The sequence below is a fragment of the Catharus ustulatus genome, chromosome 15, assembly GCF_009819885.2.
Source record: "Catharus ustulatus isolate bCatUst1 chromosome 15, bCatUst1.pri.v2, whole genome shotgun sequence".
In the NCBI taxonomy this organism is placed as follows: Eukaryota; Metazoa; Chordata; class Aves; order Passeriformes; family Turdidae; genus Catharus; species Catharus ustulatus.
This window is the reverse complement of record NC_046235.1, coordinates 7,324,137-7,341,295: the sequence shown is the minus strand read 5'-3', so window position 1 is coordinate 7,341,295 and position 17,159 is coordinate 7,324,137. Positions and strand designations below refer to the sequence as shown.

At 39.3% G+C, this 17,159-nt stretch overlaps 1 protein-coding gene across 2 annotated transcripts in view; it reads left to right on the top strand.

Annotated features, from left to right (window-relative positions):
• Nucleotides 1-10,240: 10,240 nt before the first annotated feature.
• GABRA1 (gamma-aminobutyric acid type A receptor subunit alpha1) overlaps nt 10,241-17,159 on the top strand; it is a 41,713-nt gene continuing 34,794 nt past the window's right edge. Inside the window, exons 1-3 of one of the 2 annotated variants that reach the window (XM_033073084.2) lie at nt 10,241-10,623; nt 12,857-12,944; nt 16,617-16,729. In XM_033073084.2, the coding sequence (XP_032928975.1) occupies nt 12,871-12,944; nt 16,617-16,729 (187 nt within the window). In that variant the 5' untranslated portion in view covers nt 10,241-10,623; nt 12,857-12,870. Of the gene's footprint in view, nt 10,624-10,706; nt 10,810-12,856; nt 12,945-16,616; nt 16,730-17,159 lie in introns of those variants that run through there. The other variant, XM_033073085.1, reaches the window with a different exon arrangement.

Below are 17,159 nucleotides of genomic sequence, written 5' to 3'. Positions count from 1 at the left end.
TATCAGGACAGTTCTGCCTGCATCTTTGCATTTTTATGTTGAATTCTCTAACAAATAATTTTGTAAGGATTGGACAGCTCACAAACATATCTCACATTTATACAGTACCTCTAGACACCCCTTACTTGAATTTCAACTGCAATGGTTGTTATATAGTAACTTAACAGGCACAATCTGATAAGGACTTCCTTGTTACATTGGCTGACTCTTGCCCTCTGAGAGCTTTAGCTTTCCAATTTCCTCCTCCTGTAAAAAACTAATGAGGTCCCTTCTGTGCTGCTCCATATTGTCAGTCATTCTTCATTGCAGTGGTCTTTAAAAAGCTTTTCTGTCAAAAAAGTTGCTCTAAAGGTACTCACTTGGCATACTAAAATAAATGCCAAGTTAATTATAAAAACCATCTCTCTTTATAAATGAGTAAAAATTTATTTGAGTAAATAATACTCTAAGTTATAATCCAATTTTAGCACCCATTTTTCCAAACCAAGTTTTTTCCTTTCATTGTTGAGACCAGTATTGTTCACTATATAACAGAAATATATTTAGTTTACATACCTTTTCTAATTTTGTGTAATATTTTGAATAAATCAAAACTCACAAAAGAAATAAAAGAGGCTGAGAGTTGTGAAACCATATAACCTGTGTTTCTTCATGAAAGACCTCTCCAAACTAGGCTTCTAATATTATGCTTTAGGCACTTGATATTTTACACTGACTTTGTACTAGTTAGTATTTTTCCCTAAGTGCACCCACATACAATAGTCTAGATGGTACAGTTAAAGAAGTTTTATACAGAATCACAGAATCACAGAATGACTAGGTTGGAAGAGACCTTCAAGTCCAACCCATGCCCTAACACCTCCACTAGACCATAACACCAAGTGCCACATCCAGTCTTTTTTAAACACATCCAGGGATGGTGACTCCACCACCTCCCTGGGCAGACCATTCCAGTGCTTGATCACTCTTTCTGTGAGAAACTTTTTCATAATATCCAACCTGTATGTCCCCTGGCACAGCTTGAAGCTGTGTCCTTTTGTTCTGTCAGTGCTGCCTGGTGAAAGAGACCAGCCCCACCTGACTACAGCCACCTTTCAGGGAATTGTGGAGAGTGGCAAGATCACCCGAGTCTCCTTTTCTCCAGGCTAAACAGCCCCAGCTCCCTCAGCTGTTCCTCATTGGGCTTGTGTTCCAAACCCCTCACCAGCCTCCTTGCCTCCTCTGGATGTGCTCAAGTGTCTCAATGTCCTTCCTAAACTGAGGGGCCAGAACTGGACACAGCACTCAAGGTGTGGCCTCACCAGTGCCAAGCACCTCCCTGCTCCTGCTGGCCACACCATTTCTGATCCAGGCCAGGATGCCACTGGCCTCCTTGGCCACCAGGGCACACTGCTGGTTCATGTTGAGCTGGCTGTTCACCAGTACCCCCAGGTCCCTTTCTGCCTGGGCACTGTCCAGCCACACCATCCCCAGCCTAAAACACTGCAGGGGGTCATTGTGGCCAAAATGTAGTACTCAGGTCTTGGATTCATTAAACTTCATCCTAATGGACTCTGCCCACCCATCCAACCCTTCCAGGTCTCTCTGCAGAGCTCTCCTACCTTCCAACAGATCACCACATGCTCCCAACTTAGTGTCATCTGCAAATTTACTAATGAAGGACTCAATACCCTCATCTATGTCATCAATGAAAATATTGAACAGAACAAGCCCCAGCATAGAAAAGGACCTCTAGTCTCTTTCTTTATCATCCAAGGCAAAGCATACCTTGATGTATTTTAGCTACTAAAGCAAACCACTCTGCATACTAAAGAAAATACCAGCAGTTTTGCAGTCATGGTTGCCACTGGCATCCCCAGCTCAGAGAAATTCATGACACAATTACAGAATTTTGGTAAGGTAAATGTCACATATGAATTGTTGTATGATACAGCCTTTTCATTTCAACACTTAAGCGTCTCAAATTATTGTTTGAATTACATGTATTAGTCAATGATACTGCTTTTAGTTTGCAAGGAGGAATGTATTTCCACTTTTGACAAGAGACTCCATACACCAATATGGTTTGGAGTTTTGTCCTGAAAAAGCAGAGGGTATTGTGGCATCACACATTGCTCAGTATCAAAATATTGTTGTATTTCATATTTGTCCTCAAACTCTCAACTGATGAAATTCAAAATTTTAAAAGTGTAAAAAATCTGCTACAAAACAAAAGCAATATTTTATAGGTCTAACTTTACATTTACACTTACTTACTTTACACTTTTTATTACATTTATAATTAAGTTTTTCGCTAAATGTTTATTGGTATTCTGAGGGTACATCTCTTCTTTTGTCATTTACAAATGGTGTCTACATAGGCTTTTAGGGATCTAATTAGTCACAAGTGAAGGGGGGTGAGATGAACCTTGCCTTTGATAACCTGCAAAAGTTTTCCTTTGAAAATTAACAACTTACTGCTCTAGTGGTTATCTTACCACAAAATGAGGAAGTCAAGATAACTTTTTCAGTCTCTGAAACATTGCTAATAATAACATTGTGTTGTCCAAAGCCTGTGCAGTCTCATTTTCCTTGCTAAGAGTAGACCATGGCAATAAAGAGGATGGCATGGATAACCATGCCAGCAAGTTACTCTCAAAAATACAGACCTCTTTTCCCCACAACAGAACACAAGTGAAATAGTGGCTTCCCTCCCAGTCATACCAGTCATACCAGTAACTGTTAGCCCAAATATTCCTCAAATTTTGATCTCTTTGTTCTTGATTGGCAGCAGTAAAAAGGAAAAAAGGCTCAATAACCCCTTTTAGGGAATCAATACTGACCTAGGAGGCCCTGTTTCTATGCAGGCATATTTCCTAATTTTCATAAACTACAGTTTATGTTCTAAAAAAAAAACCAAATTAAAATTGGGACATGGAATCTCAAAAGAGGTAAAAATGCACACCAATATCCCTGCAGCAAAGTCTTGGTAAATATTAAGAGTTTTTATGAATGCAGCAAGTAAAGACTATGGATACTGAATATGGCTCCATATGAACTTGGCTCCCATTTCACATATTTCCTGAGCAAGTCTCCCTGCTTATATCAGTTTCCAGTTTTTTTGAACAGGGTGGTGGGCAGGGACCAGATCAAGCTTTAACAACCCAGCTGAACTCAGCTCTGGTGGCTGGTTACATGTACTGGGCAGCTAATCCTTACACCTACAAAACTGTTGATACCATTCAACAGTAAAAAATTTTGTTTCCATTCAAAAGTTATTTGAATCACCTTGGATTATCAGAAACATTCAGAAATTGTATTGGTAGAGCTCTCCCTTAGAATAGAGGGCAGAATTAGATTATAAAACAGTTTCAGTCCCAACTAATATTACATTCATTAATAGTGTCCAAAAAATATTGATTTTCAATTGTTTGGGGTTTTGACTCTGTAGTCCAGTGATTATTTTGTCTGCTTCTGGATGAAAACAATAATTTCCTAGTATAATGCAAGCATCCATGCAAACTATTGCAAATGCAGATTTGATGTTGACGCTTTCGATATAAATATAACAACTGTGAGGTATTTTTCTATGAATTAAATAGATGCAATAGGAATTGTAGTTGAATCAGTGTGGTTCAATGAACAAGGAAAAAAAATTAAATTTTATCAAGCAGGTCTCTAGCTAACATCAAAATTACAGTTCTGCCTAACACCAGGGACTCTGCAAGGAAATTCAAAATATATAAATCATAATATAATCTGTAACAGCAAAAACAGGCAACACATACCAGAAAATAAATCAGGAAAAACCCACCCTAGAAGGCAAATGAATAGAAACAAGGAGCCCTGGGCAGAAGAAAAGATTCTATCTACTGCGCTCTGCTTTTCTATTGCCACTATGTCTGCCACTAACACCTGGAGCTTCAATTTCCCAGCAAAGCTGTTCTGGGAAAATTACACAGGTTTTGCCCGTGTAATTTCAGTAGGTACAAAGCTAAACATAAATAATTTTAAAATAAGAGGAAAATGAAGAAGAATTATCTTTTGGATAAGGACTATAAATGAGATGAATGCAAAAGCTAAGCTAAAAATCATACAATTGCATCCCTTTGTTAATGATTGCCCAGTGTAGTCCCCATCTCCATCCCTCACTACACTTGGATTTTTAGCACTAAACAGGTCATGCAGCAAAAATTAAATGCAAAAATCAAATTTGAAAATGTGAATATCACTTAAATTATTCATGTGGCTGTTTCTTCAACAGCCTTGGACCCCTGGAACAGGACCATGCATGCAGGGGAGCTCTGACAGCGCACACTGCAGTCGCACGAGCAGAGCTCCATGCAGTGACATCAGCAGTCAGGAAGCATATGGTCCTCCCAACTGGAAGACAAAATCATCTGATGAGTCTCCTTGTCATCATCTTGAGGAAGTGAGGAAGGTACTAGAGTAGGAGGAATGGATGAGTCAAACACTGTGCCTCTAACTGGGGTGGAATCCAGCACCTGACAAGGCAATGCGTGAGTTACCTTTGCTTCACAAATTTCTGTGACTTCAGAGCTGTATTTGCAGGAAAGTTCCAGCTTAGCACTGCATCCACTGTAATATACAGGCATTTGAGCTAATTGAACTTCACAAGTTGCATTCTCCTCAATCCAGATAAAGGCACCAAGACAGGGAGAGAGTAAATGTGTCTAAGGTCACCTGAGAAGTCAGCAGGGTATTAGGCTTCCAAAGCAGCAAAGCAAAATTCAGCCTAGAGGGACACATTTAAGTTTAAGAATATTTATGACCCATGGCCTTAAGTGGATTTTGAAATGTTTGCTGAAAAGGGATGGATTTAAACATGTTTTAATGTGAATAATGTGAATCTCTGAATATAGATTGAGATATTCTGACTCTACATCTTTTAGTTCAATCAAAGGCAAGTATTTATAGAAGGACGGATGAACTGAAGATTTTCTTAATGATTTTTTGTTAGTTTAAAAAAAATATATTGTATTGTTTCTTATTTCTGTAAATATTTATTTCAGTTTACTCCAATTCCTTTCACAGTCACTAATTTCCCTTATCCTCAAACAATCAGTATCAAGGGCTTTTTAATGCACTAAACATTGCATGGTTTGTTAATTTTTTTAAAGGAAAGAGGAAAAAATCATCATTACAGATCAAAATTGTTACTTAAGAAAATATGAAGATACAGGTGAGTTTGTCGGTCCATAGGGAACATGAACTGTCATTAAGTATATCAAACTGCAAGTCATCATTCTGAGTCCTAAACAAACCTTTTCTTTCATCTGCAAAGCAGGAAGAACAGTAAGTTGCAAAATTATTTACTTATTTTTGAAGTATAACTGATTGACACACCATGATTCCAGGAGTCCACTCCTCACTTTCTGTGGGGAGAACTTCCTTGCTGTTTAAGGACAGGTGACCTTGCATTATAAAAGCTCCAGAAGACTGCAGATCTCTAGTCAAGACTTCACCACAGCAGCAGCACTGAGAATGTAGGAGATAATTCCATGTGGTGCTTGTATTCCACTGCAGATGAACCCAGCTGTTGAAGGATAAACCTCCAGACAAAGATCTCATAAATTATCACCACTGGATTTACAAGTCTTCTGTAATCCCCAAAAACACCCAGTTGTGACCTGTGTTCTTTTTGGTGGTTTTTGTAAATTTCATATTTTTTTTAGCAAATAGATTAATATCCCATTCTTCTTTTCTGATATCAAAAAGGAAATCATATTGTTATTTAGGAAAGAATCCTACATTTTTGGCTTTACAGATTAAACTTTGTGGTGATGTTTAGTAACAGCATGGCAAGGTATAATTAATTGTTGCCTCTGTGGATTAGAAAATCTGAGAAACTTGTCAATAACTGGGTTTTCTGATTGAAATAGTGTACTTAAAGACTTTAAAACTCAAGAGACAATAATCATCTCTAAGTTTCTGGGCAACAGCTATTTTATCTCTTTATTCCATTTTTAATAGATAATGGGTCCAAAAAAGCGCTACTTCCAATTTTCAACACAATTCTAGAAAGAACACTCATATGTCTTTAACAGACATTGTAAGTGAGACTGACTCTTTGAAAATAGTGCAACTTGTTTTCGTGAAGATTCTCAGTTGCATTTCCCTGAAAGTTTCTATGCTTTTTTCTCTATCTAATTTTTTGAAGAGGAAAGAGATGATGAACAAAACCTTATTTTAAAATGAAAGAGGCATAAAAAGAGTGAACTTTTAAACATATCATTACTTGCCTTTTAAACAAAAAGAAAAATCCACCACTGAGTGACAAGTATATGTCCTATTTTCTTTACTGTGATAAATTAAATGTGAAAAAAGGGGGGAAAAATTAAGCAACTGAATTTTGTTATGTGTACTAAAGGGTTAAAAACTCTGCTTTGATATATTACTGAAACACATTAAATTAGAAATCAAATTGGAGTCATATATTTTACAAAATATTTCCATTTAATCACACGAGCAGGACTTGTAAATAACAGAGCTCAAAGCTTTGGAGCAGATGGTCTTTCTGTTTTAATTCTTCATCTGATCTGCTGTATGCCAGTAAATCTCTGAGTTTCATTTGCTTTATTCAAATCCCTTGGCTATTCAGGACACATTGTGTCAAGGCATTCTGCTGTGGCATTTCAGTTGCTTTATATATTCCTAAATGAAAATAAAACATATGTAAATTTTGTGTACACAACAAAAAATATGATAAAAACCACAAGACTGAAAAAATATATTCTTTCCAGGTGACCTATTTCAATACTATGTGTATGTATATGTATACGCATATGCATATGCATGTGTATATGTATATGTATATGTACCAAAGGAATAGGTCAGACTTCAAAAAGTGTTTACTAGAAATGTAAAAGCGAAAACAGCTCCAACTACTCTGAAAATCTTTCTCTATGACAATTTTAATCCATCATTTAATAAATACATTTTACTAAATTAGGATTCAACTGGTTTAACTTCACTGCTACTAACCACTTGCACTAACATCAGGATCCAAAACATTGCATAAAGCTGTGCCAGGCTTGCTTTGGCTGACTGTTTATATTTAATAATATTGTTTTTAAACTACATAGTTCTACATTCCCATGTAACATGAAAGACATAAACTCTTTTTGAAAACTTTATGGAATCATGAACCTGATGCATTTTTCAAGCCTGTCCGACATCTTCCTTTTCCAAATGTGACTGTAAAACTGCAGAGATGCACATCACCTAAGACTGAGTTACCTGAAGACATATGTTCAAAGGCATCTTTCCTTTCTCATTTGAACAATTTGTTCAAGAATGAAATCATATGACCCTAAGACTCACTGGTACAATGCACATTCCTATAGATAGCTTGAGATTTTCAAAGGTATTCTCTTAAGTTAGGTGCCTGAAATCCACACATGGACTTATTTGATAAATGCATTACCCCTAGTTGTGTTTGGATTACTCAGTGGAATTCAGATGGAAAAGGGAAAAGTAAGAACTGGAAGACACTTTGCTTTTTTCCTTCAAAAGAGTATTTTTGCTGGTAAAAATAATTTGTGTTTTATTTTTTAAAGCAGTTGTTTTGATAACATTATCCATTATAAAACAGTCTATTTGTTTGATTATATCCAAATATGTTTAGCATTTACTATGGAATGTCATGATAACTGCAGTAACAGCTTTTGAAAGGAAAAGATAAAATCTGGGTTACATGTGAGCACTGATGGACAGGAATCTCAGCCATGGAGGAAAAATAGTTTTGTCCTACTTTCTGAGCAGATGCGAATTAGAGAGAGAATGAGCAACTTCCCATTTTAGGTCAATATTTTCACCCAGCGGGAACTCAGGAAAACACACAATCCTTTGGCACACAGCAATTGTGTCCATGGAGGCAAAGAGGCAAAGAACATGTGTAATCCTTGACACTTTAGTAAACTAAAAACAGTTGCCATTGTTTATAAATTAATTAAAGTATGTGAAAACTATAGGATGCAAGGTTATGTCTCATAGACTCTGAAACTGCGTCAGTTTTCCAGTTGCTCAGATTTTAGTGCACAGAGGTACATGAATCTCTGTCCATTCAATCACCCACTTTTCAGTCCATCTTTCTGTCCAGTTACCTATCAACAGACACACACAAAAAGCAAATATACTTACGTCTTATCTTTGTTCATGAGTAATGAAGGAGAAAACAAAATATCAAAGCTACATTGAATATTTATTTATTTTTGCAAACATACATTATTCATCTAGAAAAAATAGTTTAAGGTCATTTTAAGAATGTAATTAATGCCTTATTGAGAGGGGAAGGAATCTCAGTGGTTTTGCAACCACAAAATGTCCATGTACTTTAATAAAAATCCATTGTGTTGCTTTTGTAAACTCAGGACCTCAGTTTACTTGTTGCCTAAGCAAAGCTCTCTTGTGCTTCAGTGGAAGAACAAAAACTTAGTAAATTGTGCTAGCTAAGAGCAAATGAAGGTGAAAATGCTGCATATTTGAAAAAAAAAATCCCTCTAGCCACAAAGCTGTGTCTGTGCAATAGTAATTTGAAAAGTCACTACTTATAATTTCCTTGGGAAGTGGGTAGGTTTTCTGTTCCCGACTTTTCTGTGCACTGCTAAAGGTCTTGAATCAAAATATGATGAGCTACATTGGAAATGCCAAGAAACTAAGCAAAAAGTCAATTGCAAGCCTTTAAAATAACCTGTGGCTATTGAGCGCTGATCATAATGACTGGGTGACTTAGTGGACTAGGGGACTTTGATAAACAAAATTTCATTTTTCCTTGTGTTTAGGGAAATCATTGCAGTGTTTAGATTGTTATATCAGGCACTTATCCAAAATGACTGCCACCTTGGAAGTTATTGCCAGCCTTAGCTATGAATGTCACTGGTTTCTTAGGTCAAATCAAAACGTTCTTGCACTGGTACAGAGACAAACAGATCATGCATTTCATGAGAATGCACAGAATGTTCAATATTTCATTTAAAAATATGGATAAATCTTGCAACAGATAGCTTAACTAAGATATCAATTCTTGTTATCCCAGACAAGATACATGGATTTTGATCTCCCTTGGAGCAGCATCATAGGAGGGAAGAGAAACTGAATCGGTGATGGCGTTGAGAGAAGAGGGAAAGCAGATGGTATTTCAAATCCAGTAGGTGCATATGATATAAGGAAATTTTTTGCACCCCGCAGATGCTGGTAGAGCTTTATAAGGAAGAGATACTGTTGACGAAGGACTTCATTTTATCTTTAACGAGAGCAAAGACAGCTGACACGCTGTGCTCGTGGCAGCAGTGTCTGGTATCTACAGAAGGCTTGGAGCTGGTGAAAGGCGCCTCGAGCTAAAGGCACGGCAGCCTGCGCTGGGCAGGTGAGCGCTGCCTGCGTTCCCCCGCACACCGACACCTCTCGGACCTGATGCATCCAACTTTCTCCTTGTTTCTCCGCAGACGTGCCGGGGCCCGCCGGGCTCGTCCAGCTCGTTCCTATCTGAGGGGAGCAGGTCCGGATAGGGGCTAACGTGACGTTAATGTGGGGCAGGACTGTGCCCCCGCTCACCGCGGGTGGGGGCAGGGCACGGCCACCGCGCGTGTCCGGGGAGTGGCCGGAGCCCCCCCCGCCGCGGGACCGAGCTGGGCGAGGGTCTGCCGGGGCCGGGAATGTCCCGGGGCCGGGAATGTCCCGGGGCCGGTGCCCGGCGGGGCCCCCACGGACAGCGGGACAGGGGGCAGCGACTGTTAGCCCCCGAGCACAGCCCTCGGCTGAGCCCCGGGAGTGCACCGGGCAAACGTGGTGCCTGCCCGGTACCACACTAAAGGCGTGTGGAAGTGGGGGACAGCAGCCTGTTCCCGGAGCTGATCTCCTACGGGTCTCACCCAAAATGCGTGGTACCTGCGTTTAATTAGTATTGCACAGCATCTCTGTCCCCGTCTGGTTACATCCGTGGTCTGCCGGCAGGTCCCTATAGGTACATACACTCTATAGGTACACGAGCGTACTGCTGCATCCTCTACACCCCTGGCCAGCCTTCATTCATATTTATGCCGCGACTAAATATTCGATCAAAGGTTGAACGCTAACGCCGATAGGTTATATTTTTAATATACGACCCTTAAAATAGACTGTTTTGTAAACTGCTAGTGTCTAAAGATGCTCAGCACAGCCTCCCCCGGCCGCACAGCCTCCCCCCCACTAATAATAATGCTGCAGATTGTAGAAGGATTTGAGTCTGCAGCCAGAGAGAAAGGGATTAGGGCGAGAGCACTGGAAGTTAAATTGTGCTGCATATAAAAAATGGGCGGATTGGTCTCTAGATGAGAGCTTGGTACCACCTTCCTTTCTAAAATAAAATCTCTCTGGCATGAAGTCACAGCCTATTTCACATCCGGTTTACCCTGGGACGTATTACTACTGTCTTGGTAAAGAGAAAGCTTTTGTTGTATAGCGGCGGTCGGAATATTGGGAAGAGAAATTTCGGTGCTGAGCCCGGAGAAGCGGAGCAGCGGCAGCGATGGCCGAGGCGGAGTGAGCGGCGGAGCCGGAGCCGCGCAGCCTCCGCGCCGGCGGGCGGGCACCGGCAGGGCAGTGCCGGGCAGCGGCGCCGTGGACCCGCGCCCGAGGGCTCCGGTAAGGGCGGCTTGTTGGCTCGCACACCTGGGCACACACGGGCACACCCGGGCACACCCGGGCACGCACGGACACACACGGACACACACGGACACACACGGACACACGCCCGCACCCCTCCGGGCGCTCCCGCCTGCGGGCACCGCGTCCGGGCGCGCGGGCGGCTCCTCTCCTCTCTTTCCGCAGGTACCGCCGAATCGGGGTGATTTTTTTCCTCTATCCCTCCAGCTTGAAAATCCGCAGCGATCGATGGGCACTGTCAATTATGTTATTTATTTATTTTTTTTAGCGCGGACTGATTTCCGCCGGTCCCTCGTAGAAGGGTTTTGGGTTTGGGTTTTTCCCTCCCGCGGGCGCGGTGGGAGGGGTGGCTGCTCCGGGCCGGGGGATGCAAAGTTGAAATGCCGGGAGGAAAACAAGTCTCGATTTGAGCATCAGAGAGTCAAAATGCATCAAAAGGCGCCCCCCTCGCCTTTTATCCCTGATTATGTTTTTAACCAAACTCCCCCCCCCCTTTTTTTTTTTTTTTTTTTCCGGTGGGCGCTGCTGAAACGCTCCCAGAAGTGCGGCTCTTGCTCCCATTTTGAATGGGAGAACCGGTGCTGGTTTCTCGGGCGGTGCGGGTGGGGGAGGCCGGGGCTGCTGGGCTTTAAAGCTCATTCAAAGTCTTTACTAACATTTGCTTTTTCCAGCTGCAAGAAACTTTCCTTCTCAGGGATTTATAAACCTGGATGGGTTTATGGAAGCAGGGGGTGGTGTTGGGAGAAGGGGGGCAAGTGTGGAGCTCAACAGATCAGTATAGTTCAGAATAATGCACTTTCCGTTCTTCATCCCGAGGAGCCTTTTGCAAAGGCAGGAGTTGGCAGGACCGGGAGAAGGTGATTTTTGAAGCCACAGATGTTGTCTTTCCCCTTGTAAAGGAGCTGATTACAGGGCAAATTACGATGCAGTCTCGTCCCTGAAGATCTTTATCCACACTTTCCTGCCACATATTAGCTCAACCCCTTCAATGCATATCTGCCGATCATTTGGCTGTAAACGCATAATTATATCTCATTGCTTACATACCGCTTTGTAGCGGTATTTTATTGATTTAAATTGTTCCTGAGAGTGCAGTGAATTGGGGGAGCTTTATTTAAAGCTACAACAACATTTCTATATACAGTGCTTCGTTTTCTAGGGCACGTAAAAACCCCTCTAATTCACTGTTGGGGGAAAACACAGGCATCGTATTTGTTAACTCTATTTATGTAATGAATCCTAAAAATCAAATGTATTCCAGCACACATTGAATTGATATGTACAGGGACCTGCAACATCTCCTGGGCAATTAGTTGAATCTGCAACACTGATTCCACAAATATCAGCTAACTTTTTATTTTATAGTTTATTAGAAAGCAGAAGAAACATTCTGAGTTGTGTTACTTTTTACTCAAAGGTAAACTGAGAATAAATCAGTGAAATCTGGAGAGAGTATAGGAGATGCTTGGAGAGGAGGAGAAGGCTGCTAATGCAAAAACATTTCCTAGCAGCATTCAGAGACTGGTAGAGATTTAGGAGGTAGTGTATAGGTTGTCAGCATGTGGTTTCATTATGAATTGTGCCCTTTAGCCCTAAAGTTTGCCTATGTAGCAGCAGATCATAGGGTTAGAATCTGCTCATTTTACTCAGTTTCTGCTGCTGCACATAAGGGAAGAGGAAGATTGTATCTCTAGAAGAAAGTTACTTCCATCACATCAAAGCAAAACAGTGGTTGTGAGGAAAGCACCACTCTTCTCAGTCACACTACCACACACTGACACCTTCCCAGAGGTTTGGAAGGACTCAGGCTGATTCAAGTCAAACGAAAAAGCAATTACACTTGGTTATCTGGAAATGCAGTAGAGGTGCCTTGACATATTTTCAACGCAGGGGAAAACTGAATAAGAATTGTAACAGAGTCTGGGGACAGCAGCTTTTACTTGTAATTGTTTTTGCCAAAGTTCAAGAATAATGCGTAAAGAATACACCCTTACCACAAAATAAACCCCATCCTGGGTTTGGGGGCCTAAAGGTAAAACGTAACCAGGAGAACAGCCAAGCCATGCACTCTTATTCCAAGTGGCATCAGCTCTACTGTTGTGAGGTCATTGCCTGACATCAAATTATTCTGCACAAGTTTCCAATGTCAGATTTTCTACCCCCCCAAATACCTGTTTTAATGTGGGAGATTTAATGGTTTTTTTTCTTCTAGTTCCAGAGTCCACCATGAAGAGATTCCTGGTGCTTTGTGACTGCCTCTGGGCCTGGAGCCTCCTCCTGAATGCACTGACTGAAAGAAGGTGGGGAGGTATTTTTTAATGCACCAACATATTTTAGGAACCTTTAATTTTATGTAGTAGCATAAGACAAATACTGCATGGGCTGCACTACCACTAAGTGTATTGGGGGAAGTTAATCCCTGTTCAAATCCCAGCTAAATCCAAGTGAAGTTTAAAAGAAAACTACAATTTGTTTGCATGAAACTTTTTTGTTCAAAATGGTGAAGAAAATAAGCAAAAGCTTTCTGAAACAAGTTGAAACTAATCTACCTCTTAAACACCTGTGCAATTTGTTTCTATTCTTATATAATCACTACTCAGAAGTACAAGTTTCTTCAGAGGGGGAAAAATATAATGAAGGGTTATTTTTAATCTCATTTAAGTAACTTTCAGTAACTTTATTGTGCTTGCAAGCAGAGGCATAATTTAACTTCTTTGTTGGACAGGACTGTGTGCTAGCTTAGTAGTTGTATTGAAAATCTGAAGTAGACGTTCCTGGTGAAGGGAGACTACTTGCAAGAAGAAGAATTTGTAAGCTCAAAGTCCATGACAGTTATGTTTGAAAGACCATTCTGCACTGAGTATTTGTGGAATATTTGTTGAAATCATAATCTAAAAATGTTAGTATTAAGAACAATTTGTAATCATACAACATCTCATCAAAAACCTAGTAACTTAAATAAAGGCTGTATAGCAGTTTAGAGTATGCTTGAAGTACTGTCTGCAATTCAAAATTCAGTGAAGACATTTAAGAAGATTGTCAGATATATTTTTGTATTACAAAAAACATTAATGTGGTTATCAAAGATGTTATCTAATGACCAGAAAGCAGTAGAATATTTTTATTGTCAATAGTGATCCCTAAAAGATCTATTTGTGCCTTGATCTCCACAGTGTCATCTTAAGCATTCACATTTCTAGAGGAACTTATTTTCTGATTGCCTTGAAGATTTTAAATTTGTGTGGACTGGTAATGGGCAAAGGCTCATCTGCACAAGCATTTCCTTTAAAAAAAAATAAAAAAACCAATGGGTGATTCATGTAACAGCTGCTGTATCAAATAATGTTTTAGAAAAATACCCCTTGGTTTTTGTAATATATATTGAGGCAAGATTTGAAGTATTCCTGAAGTGCTTCATCTGAACTAGCTAGATAATTTTGTGAAAACATATTTATTCTATAGATATTTGCACATATATCTATGCACATGTATTTATTGTAGCTGTTACGGGTGCATGTGCATTCTTAATGTGAAAATTAAAACACATTGGACCATAGTTTAAAAGTCTGATGGTGTGTCAGGAATATAATGACCTGTAGATGGAGTCCGTGCACAGTTTTTTATGAGACTGGGGTTCATTGTAAAAACACAATTGCATGCAGTAATTTTTTTCTCAAAATGTACACACCTCACGCAAAATAGGTCTGGGTTTAAAGCCATTTTGTCATTGTTAGTTGCCTTGCTTTCTCTCTGGAGTGCTGTTAATGCTTTATGACAAAAAGCAACTGTCTTTCTGTGATATAGTCTGAAAGACCGTCTTCCCATGTCACTCTTGTTATCATAAAAAAGCCCAGCAATAGGACTATTTTAATATGTGTGCTTTGAGTGAAAAATCGCAATCCCTCTGGAGTTACAGTCTGCTCCATATGTGCACAAATGGTCAGAATCTTCCTGTTGTGACCATATGGTAGTTAAACTCGGCCTTCACAGTGTTTTTTATCTTTGCTAAAATGATGGGAAGAACAGGTGAGGGCACTGACAAATGTGACTTCCAGCATGGGAGTGGGGCATGGTGTCCAACTGCACTGCCTCCAGCCCATCTTCCTGATGCCTCTTCACAAACATGCTCATTTTTTTACCATTAGCATTTCTGAAGTGTTTTTGTGTCCTTTTCCCACCTTATTAGTGATGACCTTCTGCTATCCTTGAGATATGTATGAAGAACAGCTTTTCTTTCTGACAATGAGTGTTAATACAAAATTTAATCCACTGAAGGTCCTGGTTGAAATTGTGGGGAAGGTGTATGAGGAAAGATCCTTTAAAAGATAAAATGCTTGCTAGAGACAGCAGGAGAACTTGTTACTTGGTAACATAGAGGAAACATAAAAGATACTGTCTATGACTTAAAATTCAATTGTAGGTATGTATGATCAAGAAATATAAAAAATCCTATTTTTTTATTAAATGAAGTTGTATGACATGGTTAGAGGAAATGAATAAAATTTTAAAAAAACTGTTAGGTATTTTGTCTTTTCATTAGAAATAATTATTTATATGCATTAAAATATCACACCCTATGGAAATAAGCCAAAAAATATTAAAAATTCTGTGGATGTCAGTCCTGAAGCTGATTTAAATTTGTAGTGTTAAATACCCAAACCTGTGCTGCAAAATAAACTTGGAAGCATTTCCAGAGTACCTATATACAAGATGTCCTTCCTCCTTCTCTCTGTGTTTGAAACAAGTGGAACGTAAGTGTAGCATGCACAAAGGATGTCTGACTGATGCAGCTCACAGAAAAAAGAGGACCTGATCATTTCGTTTAACATGTTTCTTCTGAGAGGGTCTTTAGTGGCTAGAGCAGGAAAGACTGGCAGGGCACCAAGAACCACGTACCCCAAATGGAAAACAGGCTGGCCAGTGGGAGAATCACTTCTGTCACCTGATTCTAAAGAAAGTTTTTGGTGCTGCAATGTTTCTCCAGTTCAGTAGTAATGTGTACAATAAAATGGTGTTTTGAAAAGCAGCACATTTGCTTTTATCCCTGATGACTCCATGTGTTTGTAATGGAAGTATTCCTAGTAATGAATGAAAAACCACTACTGGATTAGATTTTAAGACAACTGTAATCTACGATTAAGGGAATCATCTGTGACTGGGTATTAGGTAAAGGTCTCAGATTTAAGAAAAAGGTTGATTCTGGTGTCATCTATAGCAGACAGAAACCATTAAGCCTAAGGATTTCATTCTGATTTGTATTGATGGAAGTAAGATTTTGGTAGCTGAGTTCAAAGAGCTTTAATTTTATCCTTCTTCAAGTAAAATTTCAGGACCTTTGACTGAGTTAGAGATATACATAGGGATCTGTAAGGGAAGCTTTATAGATATGAGATTTTCATATCAACACATGGTTTTGTTACACATTTGAAAGGCAAAGTTAGAGATAGTCCTCCAAATCTAACTGCTACAGGAAAATGAGAAATAAAACCAAAATTACATATCGATCTATGAAAATGTAAACTCACTCAATCTGCTTCTATATTCAAAAAGAAGATATTCTATTTTTGTCGGTACTTGTCCGTGTTCTAAATTACTGTATCTTTCTTTGTATGCAAACTGTTTATAGCTATTATGAATTAAACGCATTACTCTTTGCTGACAAATGAGCATTTTCCTGAGGAAAACACATATTTTCACATTATGAACATTCAGAAGTAATGAGATAAACATTAAAGAACTGGCATTCTATTTGCTCACCATTTATAGAGGGGCACTGATTTTTCTAGATTTTAAAATCTTACAATTTAAGGAAGTAATGAAAACATGCAAGAAGTCTACAAAGCACTACAATCTCGTTATATGGAAGAGGCAATAAACCAGTATAAGTGAGATTAAACAGATTTTGGAATTTACTGTTTTCTAAGGTTATTGGTGGATTACTGTTTTTCAATATCAACTGTTGTGTATTTCAGCTATGGACAAACCTCATCACAAGATGAACTTAAAGACAATACCACTGTGTTCACCAGAATATTGGATCGTCTTCTGGATGGTTATGACAACCGCTTGAGACCAGGACTGGGAGGTGCGTTGTGTTATGATTCTCAACGTTACGCGCTAGATAAAAAAGTCAGTAAAAACATTATTAATTTTTCCACAGTATACTTGTTTCAATCCTCTTTAGGTATGCACATAAAGTAATGTTGATATATAGCTTTTTTTCCCCCAAAAGCCCTGCCATCCCTGTCTTTTGCATACTTCGTTTTCTCACACTTTTACCCAAAAGAAGAAGAAAATGGTTCACAATTCAAGAAGACCTCTGAGTGTATTAAAACTTTGAATGTATAAAGAATAAAAGATAAAAAAATACAACCTATGATCTGACAAGTTGATGAATGAGGCCTAAATAACCCATATATGTGTGATCATTTTCTTGAAGATTTGGGCTTTTTTAAAAGTGAAAGTATCAATCCATCCTGGTAGATTGTCTCAGAGAAGTTTTTAAGATTTTTTTC